The sequence below is a fragment of the Oncorhynchus tshawytscha genome, linkage group LG13 (assembly GCF_018296145.1).
Source record: "Oncorhynchus tshawytscha isolate Ot180627B linkage group LG13, Otsh_v2.0, whole genome shotgun sequence".
In the NCBI taxonomy this organism is placed as follows: domain Eukaryota; kingdom Metazoa; phylum Chordata; class Actinopteri; order Salmoniformes; family Salmonidae; genus Oncorhynchus; species Oncorhynchus tshawytscha.
The window spans coordinates 39769838-39790122 of NC_056441.1; the positions used below are offsets into that span (position 1 = coordinate 39769838).

Genomic DNA, 20285 nt, shown 5'->3' on the forward strand with positions numbered 1-20285 from the left:
TGCCAGTAAGATTACACCTAAATCAACCATTTATCGGATCATCAAGAACTTCAAGGAGAGCGGTTCAATTGTTGTGAAGAAGGCTTCAGGGCACTCAAGTCCAGCGAGTGCCAGGACCGTCTCCTAAAGTTGATTCAGCTGCGGGATCGGGGCACCACCAGTACAGAGCTTGCTCAGGAATGGCAGCAGGCAGGTGTGAGTGCATCTGCACACACAGTGAGGCGAAGAATTTGGAGGATGGCCTTGTGTCAAGAAGGACAGCAAAGAAGCCACTTATCTCCAGGAAAAACATCAGGGACAGACTGATATTCTGCAAAAGGTACAGGGGTAAAGTCATTTTCTCTGATGAATCCCCTTTCCGATTGTTTGGGGCATCCGGAAAAAAGCTTGTCTGGAGAAGACAAGGTGAGCGCTATCATCAGTCCTGTTTCATGCCAACAGTAAAGCAGCCTGAGACAATTCATGCGTGGGGTTGCTTCTCAGCCAAGGGAGTGGGCTCACTCACAATTTTGCCTAAGAACACAGCCATGAATAAAGAATGGTACCAACACATCCTCAGAGAGCAACTTCTCCCAACCATCCAGGAAGAGTTTGATGACGAACAGTGCCTTTTCCAGCAGGATGTGACCCAGAAGTTAATTGACAGCATGCCAGAGCGGATTGCAGAGGTCTTGAAAAGAAGGGTCAACACTGCAGATATTGACTCTTTGCATCAACTGCATGTAAACTGTCAATAAAAGCCTTTGACACTTATGAAATGCTTGTAATTATACTTCAGTATTCCATAATAACGTCTGACAAAAATATCTAAAGACACCGAGGCAGCAAACTTAATATTTGTGTCATTCTCAAAACTTTTGGCCACTTTTTGATTTAGAATGGACCATTATCAGGCACCTGAGGGAACAGGGGCAGGTGAACAATAGCACGTCACCCATATGGACTTAAATAGCAAATCAAGGATGCTTTTCCCACAGGTAACTGTCATGCCAGGCAGGTAGGCTACCCCTGTGATAAAGCAAAGCACTTAATATTAGGAAATTTGATAAATAAATATAGCAGGCCTAGCCTATAGAAAGCTGATGGGATCCTCTTTAAAATAGAGCCCATTAAAAAGGTTCTCCTACAATTGCATAGCCTATAGAAATGTTGTGCAACATGAGTTGATTATATGGACAATAGAGTGCTGCATACAAGCCATTAGCGAGTGGCAGTTATAGCAAGTTCGGTAGGCTACTAATGAGCATCAGTGGCATGAGAGCGCAGTTTTGGAGAAGCCTAGTTACCGTGACTAAACGGGTCACATGGAATTTGACTGTGGTCATGACTCGTGACCGCCGGTGTGGCGGTAACACTGTCACCATTACAGCCCATTTAGTATGTGGATGCTACGACTTTTCACAGGTTAAACTTGAAGAATTATCATTCACAATTGACAGAAGAATTATCATTCACGATTGACAGTGAGAAATGTGAAGGAGACCATAAAATGTGTGGGTAAAGTAGAGGTAAAGAAAATGTGATCCGAAACATGTGCAGAAGCTTCGGGACCTTTAGTCCTGGGGGAAAAAGTTGGATCTGCAGCCACGGCCTTAAAAGATTGTCAAACTCATTACCACCGATGGTAATAAAGGCTGCCTGTAAAGGCTTTGTTGTACACTAACCTGCGCCCACATACCAGTCTACATGTACATTCACATAAAAAAAAGTGTATATGCGTCCAATGTTTTCAAGGCTTACCCGCGAGAAGAGCGTGTTGAGACAGTGGACTTTTTGTCTCTCAGTGACGTAGGCATAGTACTGGGTGATGCCCTTCAGAGTCAGCTCCTCCATCAGGTTGATCTCATAGGGCTTCTGCAGGTGCTTGGCCTGGTGGAGAGGGAGCAGAAAGGGAGGAGAGCGTGATGACAGAAAGGGGGACAAGAAAAGAGAAAAAAGGAGGAGAGAGGGTTATTGAAGTACCTGAGAAAATCAATGCTAGGATAACTACACAGGTGCATGGGCGCACACACACACACACACACACACACACACACACGGCTAGACCCTTGCAGCAACTTAAGACGAAACGGACATACAAGAACACCAATGCTTGATAAATAGTGCATAAACTATTGTCAAGGATAAATTGCATGAATAAATGAGGAAATAAACAAAAAATGTATTTGTTTAGATTGTATAATTATACAAAACATATCCTTGACAAAACATAGGCCTATAGCCGTAATTTCATTCCCCTTGCAATGAAAACATTAGCGCAATCCATTTGATCAACTTTATTTGTAGTAACTGATTATAGTAATTAATAAAGTCCGGTTATAGCTTCTTTTGACAAAGTAGAAACTTAAAAGATTAATATAACCAGCCAGGTGCACGGCTGAAATTATTTGCCGTATTCCTAAACAAAACCACCAGCGCATGAACAATTGTAAAGGATGAACTGCATAAATGCATTTGTGGAAATATATTCATGACAAAATGATTTGTTGATTGTACTGGAAAATGTAGGTGTCCTTACATGCATGCATGTATTTAGCATGAAACAATGTTGTCTTCCCTTTATGCTTCTGGCCCACAGTCAGCACACAGCTTCGTGGCTTTGTGTGAGCAAGCCCCACAAACAAAAACTGTTACACTGAACAGTTTTCACGGACCTCGTTTCATATGCACCTGCCACAGGTGTGGCAGAATCTCTCTGAAACGATTGAGTGGCATGGTCTCTCGGAAAAAGTCCACCCCATACAGTGCATTCGGAAAGTATTCAGCCCCCTTGATTTTTTTCCCCCCAAATTGTGCTACGTTACAGCCTTATTTAAAAATGGATTCATTTGTGTTTTATTCCATCAATCTACACAAAATACCACATAAAACAAAAACAGGTTAAGATTTTTTTGCAAATGTATTAAAACTGAAATTACTTAATTAAGCATTCATTTTGTTGAAGCATCTTTGGCAGCGATTACAGCCTTGATTCTTATTGGGTCTGACACTACTAGCTTGGCACACCTGTATTTGGGGAGTTTCTCCCATTCTTCTCTGCAGATCTTCTCAAGCTCTGTTAGGTTGGATGGGGAGCGTCGCTGCAGATATTTTCGCGTCTCTCCAGAGATGTTCGATCGGATTCAAGTCCGGGTCTCTCAAGGACATTGAGACTTGTCCCGAAGCCACTCCTGCGTTGTTTTGGCTGTGTACATAGGGACATTGTCCTGTTGGAAGGTGAATCGTTGCCCCAATCTGGAGCAGGTTTTCATCAAGGATCTCTTTGTGCTTTTCTCTGTTCATCTTTAACTCGACTCAGACTAGTTTCCCTGTCCCTGCCGCTGAAGAGCATCCCAACAGCATGATGCCACCACCATGCTTCACCGTAGTGACGGTATTGGCCATGTGATGAGCAGTGCCTGGATTCCTCCAGATGTAACGCTTGGCATTCAGACCAAAAGAGTTCAATCTCGGTTTCATCAGACCTGAGAATCTTGTTTCCCATGTACTGAGTCCTTTAGGTGCCTCTTGGCAAACTCCAAGCAGGCTGTCATGCTTCCATCTGGCCACTACCATGAAGGCCTGATTGCTGGAGTGCTGCAGATAAAGTTGTCCTTCTGGAAGGTTCTGCCATCTCCAGAGAGGAACTCTGGAGCTTTGCCAGAGTGACCATCAGGTTCATGGTCACCTCCCTGACCAAGGCCCTTCTCCCCCGATTGCTCAGTTTGGCCAGGCGTCCAGTTCTAGGAAGAGTCTTGGTGGTTCCAAACTTCTTCCATTTAAGAATGATGTAGGCCACTGTGTTCTTGGGCACCTTTAATGCTGCAGAAATGTTTTTGTACCTTTCCCCAGATCTGTGTCTTGACACAATCCTGTCTCGGAGCTCTACGGACAGTTTTTGAGACCTCATGGCTTGGTTTTTGAACTGACAAGCAATGGTAACTGTGGGACCGTATATAGTGCCTTTCCAAATCATGTCAAATCAATTTTTTATACATTTGCAAAAATTTCTAAAAACCTGATTTAGCTTTGTCATTATGGGGTACTGAATCTAGATTGAGGAGGACCATTTTAGAATACAGCTCTAACGTAACAAAATGTGGAAAAAGTGAAAGGGTCTGAATACTTTCCAAATGCACTGTAGCCATCAGACCAAAATGACTCTACATATATGCTCTTCTGTCGTATGCACAGCGGACATACAAGAGTGCAATAAATGCTTTGAGTTAGTGCATAGACATGTCACACGTATGGTTTCCTTTTCTGTCGCATGAGCAACAGTACAATCTCTGATGTGCCGCAACACCTGCATTTCACAAACTCCTAACTTTTTTACCCAAACCCTGCCATCCGTCCCAGACTGGTCTCACCGTGGCAGTTGGGATCACAGTCTTAGCTGGCTCTGTTCTGGTTTTTCTGCAGCGAGGCCCGGGCATTGGAGGCTTGAAGTCAACATCAGAATCAGATGAACACTTCATCAGCAACGTCAATTTCAAGCTCAATATCCTCCATCCAACTCATAATACACTGCTCAAAAAAATAAAGGGAACACTTAACACAATGTAACTCCAAGTCAATCACACTTCTGTGAAATCAAACTGTCCACTTAGGAAGCAACACTGATTGACAAATTTCACATGCTGTTGTGCAAATGGAATAGACAACAGGTGGAAATTATAGGCAATTAGCAAGACACCCCCAATAAAGGAGTGGTTCTACAGGTGGTGACCATAGACCACTTCTCAGTTCCTATGCTTCCTGGCTGATGTTTTGGTCACTTTTGAATGCTAGCGGTGCTTTAACTCTAGTGGTAGCATGAGACGGAGTCTACTAAGTGGCTCAGGTAGTGCAGCTCATCCAGGATGGAACATCAATGCGAGCTGTGGCAAGAAGGTTTGCTGTGTCTGTCAGCGTAGTGTCCAGAGCATGGAGGCGCTACCAGGAGACAAGCCAGTACATCAGGAGACGTGGAGGAGGCCGTAGGAGGGCAACAACCCAGCAGCAGGACCGCTACCTCCACCTTTGTGCAAGGAGGAGCACTGCCAGAGCCCTGCAAAATGACCTCCAGCAGGCCACAAATGTGCATGTGTCTGCTCAAACGGTCAGAAACAGACTCCATGAGGGTGGTATGAGGGCCCGACGTCCACAGGTGGGGGTTGTGCTTACAGCCCAACACCGTGCAGGACGTTAGGCATTTGCCAGAGAACACCAAGATTGGCAAATTCGCCACTGGCGCCCTGTGCTCTTCACAGATGAAAGCAGGTTCACACTGAGCACATGTAACAGACGTGACAGAGTCTGGAGACGCCGTGGAGAACGTTCTGCTGCCTGCAACATCATCCAGCATGACCGGTTTGGCGGTGGGTCAGTCATGGTGTGGGGTGGCATTTCTTTGGGGGCCGCACAGCCCTCCATGTGCTCGCCAGAGGTATCCTCACTGCCATTATGTACCGAGATGAGATCCTCAGACCCCTTGTGAGACCATATGCTGGTGCGGTTGGCCCTGGGTTCCTCCTAATGCAAGACAATGCTAGACCTCATGTGGCTGGAGTGTGTCAGCAGTTCCTGCAAGAGGAAGGCATGGATGCTATGGACTGGGCCGCCCGTTCCCCAGACCTGAATCCAATTGAGCACATCTGGGACATCTTGTCTCGCTCGGTCCACCAACGCCACGTTGCACCATAGACTGTCCAGGAGTTGGCGGATGCTTTAGTCCAGGTCTGGGAGGAGATCCCTCAGGAGACCATCCGCCACCTCATCAGGAGCATGCCCAGGCGTTGTAGGGAGGTCCTAAAGGCACGTACTGTAGGGAGGTCCTAAAGACACACTACTGAGCCTCATTTTGACTTGTTTTAAGGACATTACATCAAAGTTGGATCAGCCTGTAGTGTGGTTTTCCACTTTAATTTTGAGTGTGACTCCAAATCCAGACCTCCTTTGATTTCCATTGATAATATGTGTGTGATTTTGTTGTCAGCACATTCAATTATGTAAAGAAAAAAGTATTTAATAAGAATATTTCATTCATTCAGATCTAGGATGTGTTATTTTAGTGTTCCCTTTATTTTTTTGAACAGTGTATATATATAAAAAAATATATATATAATATATATGTATATTAAATGTTTAAATAAATACATTTGAAAAAATTTAATTTTAATTTTTTTTTTTTTTTTTTTTTTAAATCGGCCAATTAATCAGTATCTGCTTGTTTTGGTCCTCCAATAAAATCGGTATTGGCGTTGAAAAATCATAAAATCGGTCGACCTCTAATTCCAGGTGACTACCTCATGAAGCTGGTTGAGAGAACACCAAAAGTGTGCAAAGCTGTAATCAAGGCAAAGGGTGGCTACTTTGAATAATCTCAAGTATATTTTGATTTGTTTAACACTTTTTTGGTTACCACATGATTCCATGTGTGTTATGTCATAGTTTTGTCTTCACTATTACTCAATGTACAAAAATAGTCAAAATAACAAAAAACCCTGGAATGAGCAGGTGTCCAAACTTTTTACTGGTACTGTAAATGCTACAGTAGCGGTCTAAAGTATTTCCACCATTTTGTTTCATAGCTGGTATATAAAAACACAAAGTCAAAGAACTATTTTGTTCACAAGCTAGATTGTTTTTCTATGCTCGAGTTTCAACTGCTGGGAAAGAGATGACAACGCTTCTACATGTCAGGATCAATCTCACAGGCACGAACCTCCCGCATTTAAAGGGGCAGGTGAACATTTGTCTCATCTGTTCTATTTTGGTTTAAAGACTCAGGTCACAATACATGAAATTAAACAATACACAACATTACTTCTTACTAGTAATACATTCAATTGTTTTAGGAACTTTACAAAGAACCATCAATTTTTTATGTTTTGTTGGTGTCATTTTAGAGCGGCTGAAGGACAAAAAACAAATGTTATGCCCTGACTAACGCATTTCGCATTTATATTTGTGTTCTAGGTGTACTACACCTGCCATTTAGAGTGTGCTGACTTTGGCTAATAAGGGTAACCTCAAGCAGGCTGTGAATCTGGGGTCGAGGCTCTGTGGGCTGCAGTGCAGGGAGCTTCAGGGCCTCTGATAAACGGGCAAGGGAGAAGGCCAAGCGCATCAGGTGACCCCACACACAATCTTGCACAATGTTTTGAGCTGCTGTTCTCCAGAAGGACATCAAGGGTAACACTGTTCAGCAAGAATAGCAACATTTCCATGTAAATGGACAATAAAGTATATTTTCTAGTTACGGAATAGCAGAACAGAATGGCCTGTTGGTGATACCACATGGCTGCCAACAGGTGGCACTACTCACCATGAACTTCTGCACGCTGATGGGGAAGGTGGCAGAGTAGAGTAGGATCTGACGGCCCTTGGCCAGGAAGCTGATGATATCCTCGATGAGCACTACAAAGTCCTGAGACAGCAGCTTGTCTGCCTGAGAAGAGAAAACATTCAAATGGAGCATTAGCAGAGTCACACAGTATTCTCAAAAAAACTGTTTTAATCATGTATTTCTATTAATTTGCTACCACTGGTATGTAATTGATATTTAGCACTCGTTGCCGGGGAAATGTTACATGTAGCTCCTTTAACCTCTTTGGTAGGTTGATGAACCAGATGAGATTTGAATGAAGAATAGTGAGTGGCTCGTAACAAAACAAAATTCTCTGGAGTCATCTACAGTAGTTGATTACAGTCCGTGGTTGATGGACTCAGGTACCACATGTATTTAAACACTAACCTCATCCATCACCATCATTTGGACTCTATCCACTTTGGCAACGCCCTTCTTTATCAAGTCTAGGATCCTGCCGGGTGTGGCTATGACCACATGCACTGAGAAAAAAATCAGAAACACCATCATTACAGATATGGCATTGTGTACAGCTTTACGGTTTTGTGACTTGTTTGTATTGTACAGTGTGGTCCGAAATGATTGACACCCTCGATGAAGATGAGTAAAAATGACTTTCAAATAAATAAACAAAATACAGAGCTACGCTATAAAGAGTTGAAGTCAGAAGTTTAAATAGATTTAAACTCAGTTTCACAATTCCTGACATTTAATCCTAGTAAAAATTCCCTGTTTTAGGTCAGTTAGGATCACCATTTTATTTTAACAATGTGAAATGTCAGAATAATAGTAGAGAGAATGGTTTTTCAGCTTTAATTTTCTTCATCACATTCCCAGTGGGAACATACACTCAATTAGTATTTGGTAGCATTGCCATTCAATTCTTTGACCCAAGTTAAACGTTTCAGGTAGCCAGCCTTCCCCAAGCTTCCCACAATCAGATGGGTGAATTTTTTCCCATTCTTCCTAACAGAGCTGCTGTAACTGAGTCAGGGTGTAGGCCTCCTTTCTCACACACGCTGTTTCAGTTCTGCCCACAAATTCTCTATGGGATTTAGTTCAGGGCTTTGTGATGGCCACTCCAATACCTTGACTTTGTTGTCCTCAAGCCATTTTGCCACAACTTTGGAAGTATGCTTGGGGTCATTGTCCATTTGGAAGACCCATTTGCGACCAAGCTTGGACTTCCTGACTGATGTCTTGAGACGTTGCTTCAATATATCCACATAATTTTCCTCCTCATGATGCCATCAATTTTGTGAAGTACACCAGTCCCTCCTGCAACAAAGCACTCCCACAACATGATGCTGCCACCACTGTGCTTCAAGGTTGGGATGGTGTTCTTCAGCTTGCAACCTCCACACAATATCCCATAATGACAAAGTAGAAATGTTTGCAAATGTATACATAAAAAAATAAAAAGATGAAATATACCATTTACATAAGTATGCAGACATATTCAGGGTATGATGCTACAAGCTCAGCACACTTGTATTTGGGGAATTTCTCCCATTCTTCTCTGCAAATCCTCTCAAGCTCTGTCAGGTTGGAAAAGGAATGTCGCTGCACAGCTTTTTTCAGGTCTCTCCAGAGATGTTCGATCTGGTTCAAGTCCAGACTCTGGCTGGGCCACTCAAGGACATTGTCCTGAAGCCACTCGTGCGTCGTCTTGGCTTTGTGCTTAGGGCCGTTGTCCTGTTGGAAGGTGAACCGTCGCCCCAGTCCGAGGCCCTGAGTGCTCTGGAGTAGCTTTTCAGCAAGGATCTCTGTACTATACTCCAGTCATCATTCCCTCGATCCTGACTAGTCCCAGTTCCTGCCGCTGAATAACATCCCCACAGCATGATGCTGCCACCACAGGGATGGTGCCAGTTCTCCTCCAGATGCGACACTTGGTAACCAGGCCAAAGAGTTCCATCTTGGTTTCAATCTTCAGTGACCATCGGGTTCATGGTCACCTCCCTGACCAAGGCCCTTCACCAATTGGAGAACTGGCACCATCCCTGTGGTGGCAGCATCATGCTGTGGGGATGTTATTCAGCGGCAGGAACTGGGACTAGTCAGGATCGAGGGAATGATGACTGGAGTATAGTACAGAGATCCTTGCTGAAAAGCTACTCCGGGCCTTGGTGGTTCCAAACTCCTTCCATTTTTTATGAATGATGGAGGCCACTGTTCTTGTCGACCTTAAATGCTGCTGAAATGTTTTGGTACCCTTACCCATGTGTGCCTCGACACAATCCTGTTTTGAGCCTGTAATCGAACCCACAAATGCTGATGCTCCAGATACTCAACTAGTCTAAAGAAAGCCAGTTTTATTACTTATTTAAATCAGAACAACAGTTTTCAGCTGTTGCGAACATAATTGCAAAAGGGTTTTCTAATGATCAATTAGCCTTTTAAAATTATAAACTTGGATTAGTCCGGCATGTGTCACAGCATCAGCGGGCTGAGCTTGTTGTCATTGCATCATCGGAGGGTGAGGGCTAGGGCCATTCCCTGCAGAAATGTCCGGGAACTTGCAGGTGCCTTGGTGGAAGAGTGGGGTAACATCTAACAGCAAGACCTGGCAAATCTGGTCCAGTCCATGAGGAGATGCACTGCAATACTTAATGCAGCTGGTGGCCACACCAGATACTGACTGTTATTTTTGATCCCCCCTTTATTCAGGGACACATTATTCCATTTATGTTAGTCACATGTTTGTGGAACTTGTTCAGTTTGTGTGTCAGTTGTTGAATTTTATGTTCATACAAATATTTACACATGTTAAGTTTGCTGAAAATCAACACAGTTGACAGTGAGAGGACATTTCTTTTTTTGCTGAGTTTAGATATTCCATTACAAATCAGACGTTTCCATTTACATTAGTCATTTACAACATTAACAGTGTCTACACTGTACTTCTGAACAATTTGATGTCATTTTAAATGGACAAAAAAATTAGCTTCTCTTCCAAAAACAAGGACATTTCTAAGTGACCTCAAACTTTTGAACGGTAGAATACACACATGTAAAAATGTCTAAAAACCTATTTTGGCTTTGTCATTGTGGAGTACTGTGTGTAGATTAACGCTGTAATGTAACAAAATGTGGAAAATGTCAAGGGGTCTGAATACTTTCCAAATGCACTGTATTTATCACAAGGTTCCATTGTTGGTATTTAGTAACGGAATGTGATGCTGCTGTTGGGTAATTACCAGTCTCGTCCAGGCGCATGATGTCATCTCGCAGGTTGGTGCCGCCCGTGGTGGCCATGACCTTCACGCCGCCCAGGTGCTTACTGATCTGGATACTGATCTGGCTAACCTGCAGGGCCAGCTCACGAGTGGGCACCATCACAATGGCTTGGGAGAGAGGGAGAGGTATAGATGGGGCAAGTGTAAGACAAATGTGATTTGACAGAGTAGTAGGAGTATGGCTCCAAACAGTGACCATTTAGTCGCATTTTGCAACCCTTTGACTTGACTGTGTGAGCTAAACTGTCCAGTCAAGGTTCCCTCTAAGCACCAGACTGAACTTCACTCAACTTTCCAGAGTTTTCCCCATTAACACTATCAACATACCGAAACAAAATGAACTATGCAATACCAAACATGCAAAACTAACTAGGCAAGACATTTTGATGTAGGCAGGACGCATCGGAGTATGATTTTATTGCATTGACAGACTCAGCCCGTACTCTACACAGACCAGTGCGGTATAACCATCAGAGCTGCACTAGGCCTATATGCAAATAGACTATTGCCATATATGGATCTCTGCCATTTACCTTGAACTGTTTACAGCATGAGCAGTCGTGAATAGATTATAGATAGTTATAGATCATTTGTAGTCAGCGATAGTGGAGTGATGGCTTCCTACTAGAGCACAAAATATGTACATTTCTAGACATCTTTGAAAAGCAAGTCAGGTAAAGAGTTTTGTCTTAAAGGGGCAGTGCTGTATTTTCAGACAGGCTTGAATAGGCTAAGTAGCCAATAGGCAGAGGGTAGCATAATTTGTCTGATTTTCTGTGATAATGGTATGGGAATAATAATGCATTTTATTTTGTAAAGTGGTTTCCTGCATCAAACAACATTTTCAGTCACCTCCTTGTCTGAAGGACAAGTGGATAAACAGGTTAATGTCAAGCCCTGCATCTTTTTCCCCCAAAAGTCTCATGGAATGTAGGCCAACATTGAACACCACAGATTTGCTGCTAATGTAGGCTGAATGATAGAACCGTTATTTCCATGTTAAAATGTTATGGGATGCATTTTCTCCATTGTTTTTGATGGTAGGCCAAGATTATGATCAAAAACACAAAGTAGTCTACTTGGCCACAGTTAAAACTAACAAAGCGGGTACAGCCTCAATGTTCACAGTAAGCACGTGCTGAAGTTGAACAGAATTTCCGCAATTTTAAAGTTTGCGCTAATCAGACATGAAATTTGCTCGGTGCTGAAATTCTTTTGAAGGAACATTGTGTTCAGTGCTCCCATATTTCATTGAATTATGACCTAGAATTACTTACAATGGTAATTAGGTATGCTAAAAAGGATATTTTCTGTGTTGAAATGGTTTGGGCATACCCCAACAGAATGGTGTGGGCACATACCAGTCATAAGGTATTAATACAAGTGTCCCGCTGATTGGCCAGCTCATCCGCCTCAGGAGTATGAAATTTATTTATTTTGTTTAACTAGGCAAGTCAGTTAAGAAAAAAATTCTTATTTACAATGACGGCCTACCCCGGACGACGCTGGGCCAATTGTGCGCCACCCTATGGTACTCCCAATCATGGCCAGTTGTGATAAAGACTGGAATCGAACCAGGGTCTGCACTGAGATGCAGTGTCTTTGACCAGTGAGCCACTTGGGAGCCATTATACTCCATGAAGAAATAGCAAGCATTTTTAAAAGTGTTAGATTTTAAAAAATTTAAAAATGTATTTAAAAACTCCTCAAAAGTATTTTTCACTCTCCAATGTATGCTTTGGCCACAAATATGAGTATAGGATGAGTCAACAACATTATCTGGGTATGACTTAACAGAATACGAACTTCTAAAGTAAGATTTTCACTGGACATTTACTTTAAATGTTTTATTTGTCAGTGAGAGCTGCCCATTCTACATGGTCACCTCACTCAAACATGATTTGGTCAAGCAGTAAGTGCATTATGCTCATGATTCCTGTAATGAAAGTGTCTGCCCTGACGCTCTGCCTGTTTCCCTGGGGCCCGCTGCTGTGATGATCAACCCACTCTCCCTACCTCTCCCACTTTGCTCTAGGGGGAAAAAAAAGACATTTTGATTGTATAACATTTAAAACTACAATTGCAGGAAAATATACTTGTCACAGTTGAAGAGAGGAGGTTCTCCGATTTCTGTAGGTATATGTTTTATTTCTCAACTCTCAATTTTTAGCTCTATACCAACTATTTTATAAAGCTTTGGGATATGGAGTGTGCGAAATCCGCATTGGCCATTACGAGAGCATGGGCCTGATTGGGTAGTAGGCTACAACTGCAAAGTTATTTTTAGGACATTAAAATGTACTGTTAAGCTTAATATGGCTACTATCAGTGGGTATTATATTTAAATTAGTTATCTAGCTAATGTGTTTTGAGTTTCCACTTATGTGGTGAATTGGACCCAAAATAAAACATGCCTATAATTAGTGTACACAAATGCATCTATATTTTAACAGTAAAATGTAACAATAGCCTAATTGTCAACCCAAAATGCATGACAACAACTGGATTACGTTCTTCATCAAAATATATTGAATCACACATTCCTGCTTAAACATAGATGAAACATAACTTGAATACCTTTTCAGTAGTCTATAACACTTTAATAAAGCACTGTGAATGACATAAGACTATTGTTGTAATAGACAAGTCGAGTATAAAAGGAGGGAAAGAGTAAAGTTAAGAGCCTTGACTCACCCTGTATATAGTCCTTCTTCAGGTCTATTCTCTCCAGCATGGGGATGAGGTAGGCCCCACTCTTCCCCGTTCCATTCTTGGCTCGGGCCAGGATGTCTCGTCCTGACAGGGCTATGGGAATGCTCTCCTCCTGAAAGTGACAAACTCTGGTTTAATGGAATTTTATCAAAAAATATCTAACTATGACAAACTACAAAGGCTAAGTCCAAAGACTTCAGTTATAACTCAAGATGCAGTCCGGGATCTTAAGCTCAACAAATTTGCAACATATTGTACACATTTTTGTGGGAGGTAATACATCACACAAAATGGATGACGTAGTACATAATTGGATGACAGTACACACGCTCGAGCACCACTTTCAAAACTACCTGCTGAAATTATACAAAAGTTCTGGAGCATCTTTATAGGTTATAGGCATCAGAATCAGGAGCCAATTTACAGCAAGGGAATCCCCCAGTTTCAACAGGTCATCTTTGGGCATAGACTCTCCCAGTGAGTGCCGTACCTGGATAGGGGAGGGCTTCTCCCAGCCCATCTCAAAGATGCCCATCAGGAGCTCCCGTTTCAGACAGTAGTCCTCAAACTCATTTCCCTTAGTGGACGTTACATCCTGGGACACAGCAAGAAAGAGGTTAGACAACTTGATTAAAATGATACCGGGAAAATCCATGAGCTAGTGAAAAAGCATGCTGCATTGTACCATGACTTACAGAGGTTCTGACCCTGGTGTCTTTGGGAGGGAGCTGTAGGCTCTTTTTCCAGTCATCTCCAAACCTGACAGAGCAGAAGAGAGCAATTAAAAGAACACCTGCACTACTGATTTCTAAAACAAAATATACTGGGTCATCACTTCTAAAACCTGGTATGAAGGTATAATAAACTATGAGCAGAACACAATTGTTTCAGTCACTGGGTGAAACAGGGGTGTGAGAGAAATGTGTACCTAATCCCAGTTCCCTCCTGGGCAGCACCCGCTTTCTGGGATGCACCTGTGGCCTCGTCTGACAGAGAGCCCAGGACGAGGGGTCCTGATTGGGGAGAAGCCGGTTTAGGCGGCCCCCTAAGCTGCCCGTTCAGTCCCATGACGACAGGACCAAGGTTCTCTGTTCTGGCAGCTGCCATTTCCCCTTTCCTGTTTTTATTCTCAAAATATTAATATTTGATGTTTTTTTTGCCCCCTTAAAAAGCCTCTTCAAAAGTAGATGAGTCGAATAAAGCATTAACAAATATTATCTTGTTTTTTTGTCCAAAGCTTTTACAACAGAAGTCTATGTCGTTTTTACATATATATGTACGTGCAGTTCGGTCCCCTTCAACAGAGTTTACTGCCGTATGAAAAAAAATAGTATTTATACAAGAGCTCTCCCAAATGAAGAGATATATGCATTCAAATGCATTAATATACTGCACCTGCACACAATATAGAACATTATATGTGAACAAGAATCAAATAGTTTAATTCCTGCAATAGAACTGCTATTTGAAGCGGGGGAATAGCATCTGTAATATAATCTTTGTTCAAACGTACATTTACATATTTTTATTTCCTTGTTTTGCATCAAGTCCATTTGAATTGCTCAACATCGATGTCCTTTGTACAAATATTTCATCAAAATAATAATGTCCTTATTGTTCAACATTTGTTTTCCACTCTGTCTGTATATGTCCATCCACGTGTTAAAGTAGTTTCCTGATGTTGAAAATCAAACAAGGGTAACTGTAGTCCAAAAGCAATGCAGCTTTAAGTTCCCCTTGGGCTCCTTTCGGTCTGTCCCCTCTGTTCCAGGTGAGTCTCCCTCCTCTCTCAGCTCTTCTGTCAACGTGTGTAGCTGTGTGAGTGGTGTGAGTGGTGGTGTATTCAGCAACTCAAACCTGTTCCACCTGACAGGAAGAAGGAGAATTTGATTTTAGAAGTAAAGTCAGAGTGAATACTATATAAGCCCTAGACTAGCTTTAAAACCACATAATACAATGTAGAATAGATGCACAAATGTTCTATTCAAATCCCCAACTACATCATGTCAAAAATGTATTTGGCAGGCAGGCACACGGTAAAATTGCTTTTCTAGTATTGGCTTGGTGGATCAGTCTGTAGTGTACTCCAACCCATTGGTGTACTGCATGAGCACATAGGAGTTGCCTATACTACAAGCAGTATGAGCCCAGGCAACAGGAGAGTAACGTTAGGCTATGTCGTCAACAACGTGGGACTACTTTATAGCCGTAATCACCTGCGTACTTTGAAGTTACTTTGAGGAAATTAGCTAACCTTAGCTAGAAGCATCTGAACTTAAATGAAAGTGAATTGCAAATGTATGGACAACAAACACGTCACCGTCTTTAGCTAGCTAGCTAACATTAACGAACAACAGGGATGTCCTTATCCGCCAAATAAAGTTTTTTTTTAAAAGACAGCTAATGTTATCAGTCAGTTGTTAGTCAACTTATCTCAATTGTGCCAACTGCAAAAAGTAATTCAAACCTGACTAATAGCGATTTGACGCTACAAAAGGCCGTTTATCTGGCCAACTTGAGAGGAAGATATTTAGTTAGCCAGTTAACTTATATTACTAGCAATCTAATGACGTTAGCCACATAGCTTTGACATAAACATGCAAGTCGGTTAGTAAGTTAAGCTACCTTAATAATTTAAATAGTAATTTAGTAAGCCATCTAGGTATCATTACATCACTGATGAAAGGGGATATTATAAACTAGCTAGTCAGATCAGTTAACTTGGATGGCTTGTGCATTGAGCTGTCGTTTTCTATGTCTGAATGTTAGCTGGCTATATTATCTAGCTGACAAGCTAACGTCGACTTTATCAAATCTGTATAATACAAATTGAATAGAACACCACGAAGTACTCACCTTTCTCTCACTTTGATGTTATATATCATAAATGTTTGCGGCGGATCAATTACTTATGTCACTGTTAGATTAAATTCACTCCATACAAAACGCTATTTCAACATGGTCTCTTCTCTTCATCACCGCCTTCTTCTTCTGTGGTATCATGGGGGACCACAAACCAACGTTTAAAGTGCATGCCGCCACCTACTGTGCTGGAATGTCGATCAATCATGATCAGACCAACTATGTACTACCATGAAAATAAAATTCTAAACCAAATAAATCCCCAACACCACCAATTACAGCACTTAACCTTCACATTGCTTCTTTATTCATTCCTTGACCCTCATCCTCCCACTCCATGTCATCAGATCTGACACCCATCTTGTTAGCATTCCAACACAGCTGTTGCTTCCCCAAATTTTTTCTCAATTTTGTCTGCACTACTCGCCACGATTTCCGATCTCCTACTTAAGACATTTCTCTATCCCAGGGCTCCCCTGCCCTGTTGTTGTTGTTGTTGTTGATAATGATGATGATGATGTTGTTGTTGTTGTTGTTGTTGTTGTTCTTCTTCTTCTTCTTCTTCTTCTTCTTCTTCTATGAGGTTTAACAGCAGTTGGCATCCAATATGTTGCGTTACTGCCACCTACTAGACTGGAGTACAACTCCCTTGTACTTTGCTTGAAAAATAAATAAATAAACAAATACCCTACCATCTAACACTACACTCACAAAAAAAATACATAAAATAAAATTTAAAAATAATGTAAATATAACACCACCCTACTCCACTATGAAAATCTATTTAGTCCTACCTCAGGCCAATAACCTGGATGGATGGGACACCACCACTTAACACACCCTGAAACTCTTCTGATGTCTCGCACACCCAAGTCTCGCACACCCAAATACCTCTCTGCAGCACCACCACAACCTCAATTTTCTACGACTTTACGTTCCATCCCTGCAGTACAACTCACTGTGCTTCTACATCTGCATTGCTTGCTGTTTGGGGTTTTAGGCTGGGTTTCTGTACAGCACTTTGTGACATCGGCTGATGTAAAAAGGGCATTATGAATACATTCGATTGATTGATTGATGCAAGACAATGCTAGACCTCATGTGGCTGGAGTGTGTCAGCAGTTCCTGCAAGAGGAAGGCATTGATGCTATGGACTGGCCCGCCCGTTCTGGGAGGAGATCCCTCAGGAGACCATCCGCCACCTCATCAGGAGCATGCCCAGGCATGGTAGGGAGGTCATACAGGCATGTGGAGGCCACACACACTACTGAGCCTAATTTTGACTTGTTTTAAGGACATTACATCAAAGTTGGATCAGCCTGTAGTGTGGTTTTCCACTTTAATTTTGAGTGTGACTCCAAATCCAGACCTCCATGGGTTGATAAATTTGATTTCCATTGATAATTTTTGTGTGATTTTGTTGTCAGCACATTCAACTATGTAAAGAAAAAAGTATTTAATAAGAATATTTCATTCATTCAGATCTAGGATGTGTTATTTTAGTGTTCCCTTTATTTTTTTGAGCAGTGTATATTCAATATTATCTCTTGGACCCTCAGGATGGCAAATCAGAGCAAGATTACTGAATGTAAGTACATTATTTTACCTTCAGAGATGAATGTATCAAACCAGTTGCCGTGATAAAAGTGTTTTGTTGTTGTGCACTCCCCTCAAACAATAGCATGGTACTTGTTCACTGTAATAGCTACTGTAAATTGGACAGTGCAGTTAGATTAACAAGAATGTAAGCGTTCTGCCCATATAAGACATGTCTATCTTTAAGGCGTCTAGGTGTAGCAGGTAAAGTGGAGTCAGGCGCAGGACACAGAGATGAGTAATAAATGTAACTTTACTCATAACAACAAACATTCCACGAAGGAAAATACTCAAGCTCACAAATGAGACCAACTTACAATGAATAAACACGCACAAAACCATGGTGGAAACAGAAGGTTAAATAAGGAACAATTAATTATGGGAATGGAAACCAGGTGTGTACAATGAAGACAAAACAAATGGAAAATGAACCTGGATGTCGACCTCCGAACACCGGCAGAACAAGAAGAGGGACCAACTTCGGCGGAAGTCGTGACACTATGTCCTGGAAAGTTTGCTGTTACTTACAACACCATCCTAGTCACATTACACAGGTTAGCAACAACCGTTCCGGTATAGGGACACCGATCCCATAGATTCTTAATAAGAGGTCACATAATGAATTGCATGAACTTACTCTGTGGACAATAATAGTGTTTAAAATGATTTTTTTGAATGACTACCTCATCTCTGTACCCCACACATACAATTATCTGTAAGGGCTCTCAGTCGAGCAGTGAATTTCAAACAAAGATTCAACCACAAAGACCAGGGAGGTTTTCCAATACCTTGCAAACAAGGGCACCTATTGGTAGATGGGTAAAAAAAACAGCAGACATTGAATACAACTTTGAGCATGGTAAAGTTATTAATTACACTTTGAATGGTGTAGCAATACACCCTGACACTACAAAAGCTACAGGTGTCTTTCCTAACTCATTTGAGATTTCGCCAAGATGCCAATGGGGACTTTAAAACAGTTATAGAGTTTGATGGCTGTGATAAGAGAAAACTGAGGATGGATCAACAACATGGTATTTACTCCACAATACTAAGCTAAATGACAGAGTGAAATGAAGGAAGCATGTTCAGAATAAAAAATATTCCAAAACATGCATCCTGTTTACAATTAGGCACTAAAGTAAAACTGCAATGAAATTAACTTCATGTCCGGAATACAAAGCGTTATGTTTGGGGCAAATCCAACACAACACATCACTGAGTACCACTCTTCATATTTTCAAGCATGGTGGTGGCTGCATCATGTTATGTCATCAGCAAAAACTAGGGAGTTTTTTAGGATACCAATAAATGGACTAGAGCTTAGCACATCCAAAATCCTAGAGGAAAACCTGGTTCAGTCTGCTTCCAACAGACACTGGGAGACAAATTCACCCTTCAGCAGGACAATAACTTAAAACACAAGGCCAAATATACACTGGTTGCTTACAAAGACAACCTTCAATGTTCCGAGGTGGCCTAGTTAGAGTTTTGACTTAAAATGGCTTAACAATCTATGGCGAGACTTGAAAATGGCTGTTTAGCAATGATCAAAAATCAACTTGACATGAAGAATTTTAAAAAGAATAATGTGCAAACATTGTACAATCAAAGTTCTTAGCGACTTACCCAGAAAGACTCACAGCTGTTTTCGCTGCCAAAGGTGACTCTAATATGTATGGACTCAGTGAATACTTATGTAAATGAGATATTTCTGTATTTCATTTTCACTTTGTCATAATGGGTATTTTGTGTAGATGAGTGACAAAAAATAACAATTTAATCCATTTTGAATTCAGGCTGTAACACAACAAAATGTGTAATAACTCAAGGAGTATGAATACTTTCTGAAGGCACTGTAGGTATTTTTCTTGTCCAGGTGGGAGAGGGCAGTGTAGAGTGCAATTGAGATAGCATCATCTGTTGGTGCAGTGTGAAAATTGGAATGGGTCTAGGGTGTCTGGGATGATGAAGGTGATATGTGGCATGACCAGCCTTTCAAAGGACCTCATGATTACAGATGTTAGCACTGCTCGGTGTTGTTTTTGTCGAAGCGTACATAAATTGCATTGACTTCATCTAGTAGAGGCACAGTGATGGAGAACGGCTAGGTCTACTGTAATGTACTGTAGCCCCTGCCACATGCGTTGAGCATTGGAGCCAGTGTAATAGGATTCCACCTTGTCCTATATTGTAATTTTTCCTGTTTGATTGCTCTGTGGAGGTTGTAGCAGGACTTCTTGTACACGTTGGTGTCCTCATCCGTAGCATTGGGGTTGATGAATGTAATTTTCAGGATAGTTGGTCAATAATAGCTTTTCTGTTCTTGCTAAGATATTGAAGCCATTACACTAGAATAGTGCAATAATCATAGTTAGAATATAATGAATGACCTTTATGATAGCATCAACTAGAGGACATCATGCCCATGTTTACTACTCAGTGGAGTTTGTCGTGGAAATTCAGTACTGAAAGAGACTTGGTCATTTCTTCAAACCATGATCTTTATTTAATATCGATTAATTATTGCAATAATGAAACCGGCC

At 41.6% G+C, this 20285-nt stretch overlaps 1 protein-coding gene across 2 annotated transcripts in view; it reads right to left on the minus strand.

Annotated features, from left to right (window-relative positions):
- The window catches only part of LOC112264919 (probable ATP-dependent RNA helicase ddx6), a 67583-nt gene extending 50893 nt beyond the window's left edge, over nucleotides 1–16690 (minus strand). For both annotated transcript variants that reach the window (XM_042295730.1, XM_024441839.2), the window contains exons 1-9: nucleotides 16138–16690; nucleotides 14210–15147; nucleotides 13977–14040; nucleotides 13772–13876; nucleotides 13264–13393; nucleotides 10531–10677; nucleotides 7718–7812; nucleotides 7289–7411; nucleotides 1741–1869 (exon numbers count right to left, since the gene is read on the minus strand). In XM_042295730.1, the coding sequence (XP_042151664.1) occupies nucleotides 1741–1869; nucleotides 7289–7411; nucleotides 7718–7812; nucleotides 10531–10677; nucleotides 13264–13393; nucleotides 13772–13876; nucleotides 13977–14040; nucleotides 14210–14388 (972 nt within the window). In that variant the 5' untranslated portion in view covers nucleotides 14389–15147; nucleotides 16138–16690. The remainder of the gene's footprint in view (nucleotides 1–1740; nucleotides 1870–7288; nucleotides 7412–7717; nucleotides 7813–10530; nucleotides 10678–13263; nucleotides 13394–13771; nucleotides 13877–13976; nucleotides 14041–14209; nucleotides 15148–16137) is intronic.
- Nucleotides 16691–20285: the final 3595 nt, after the last annotated feature.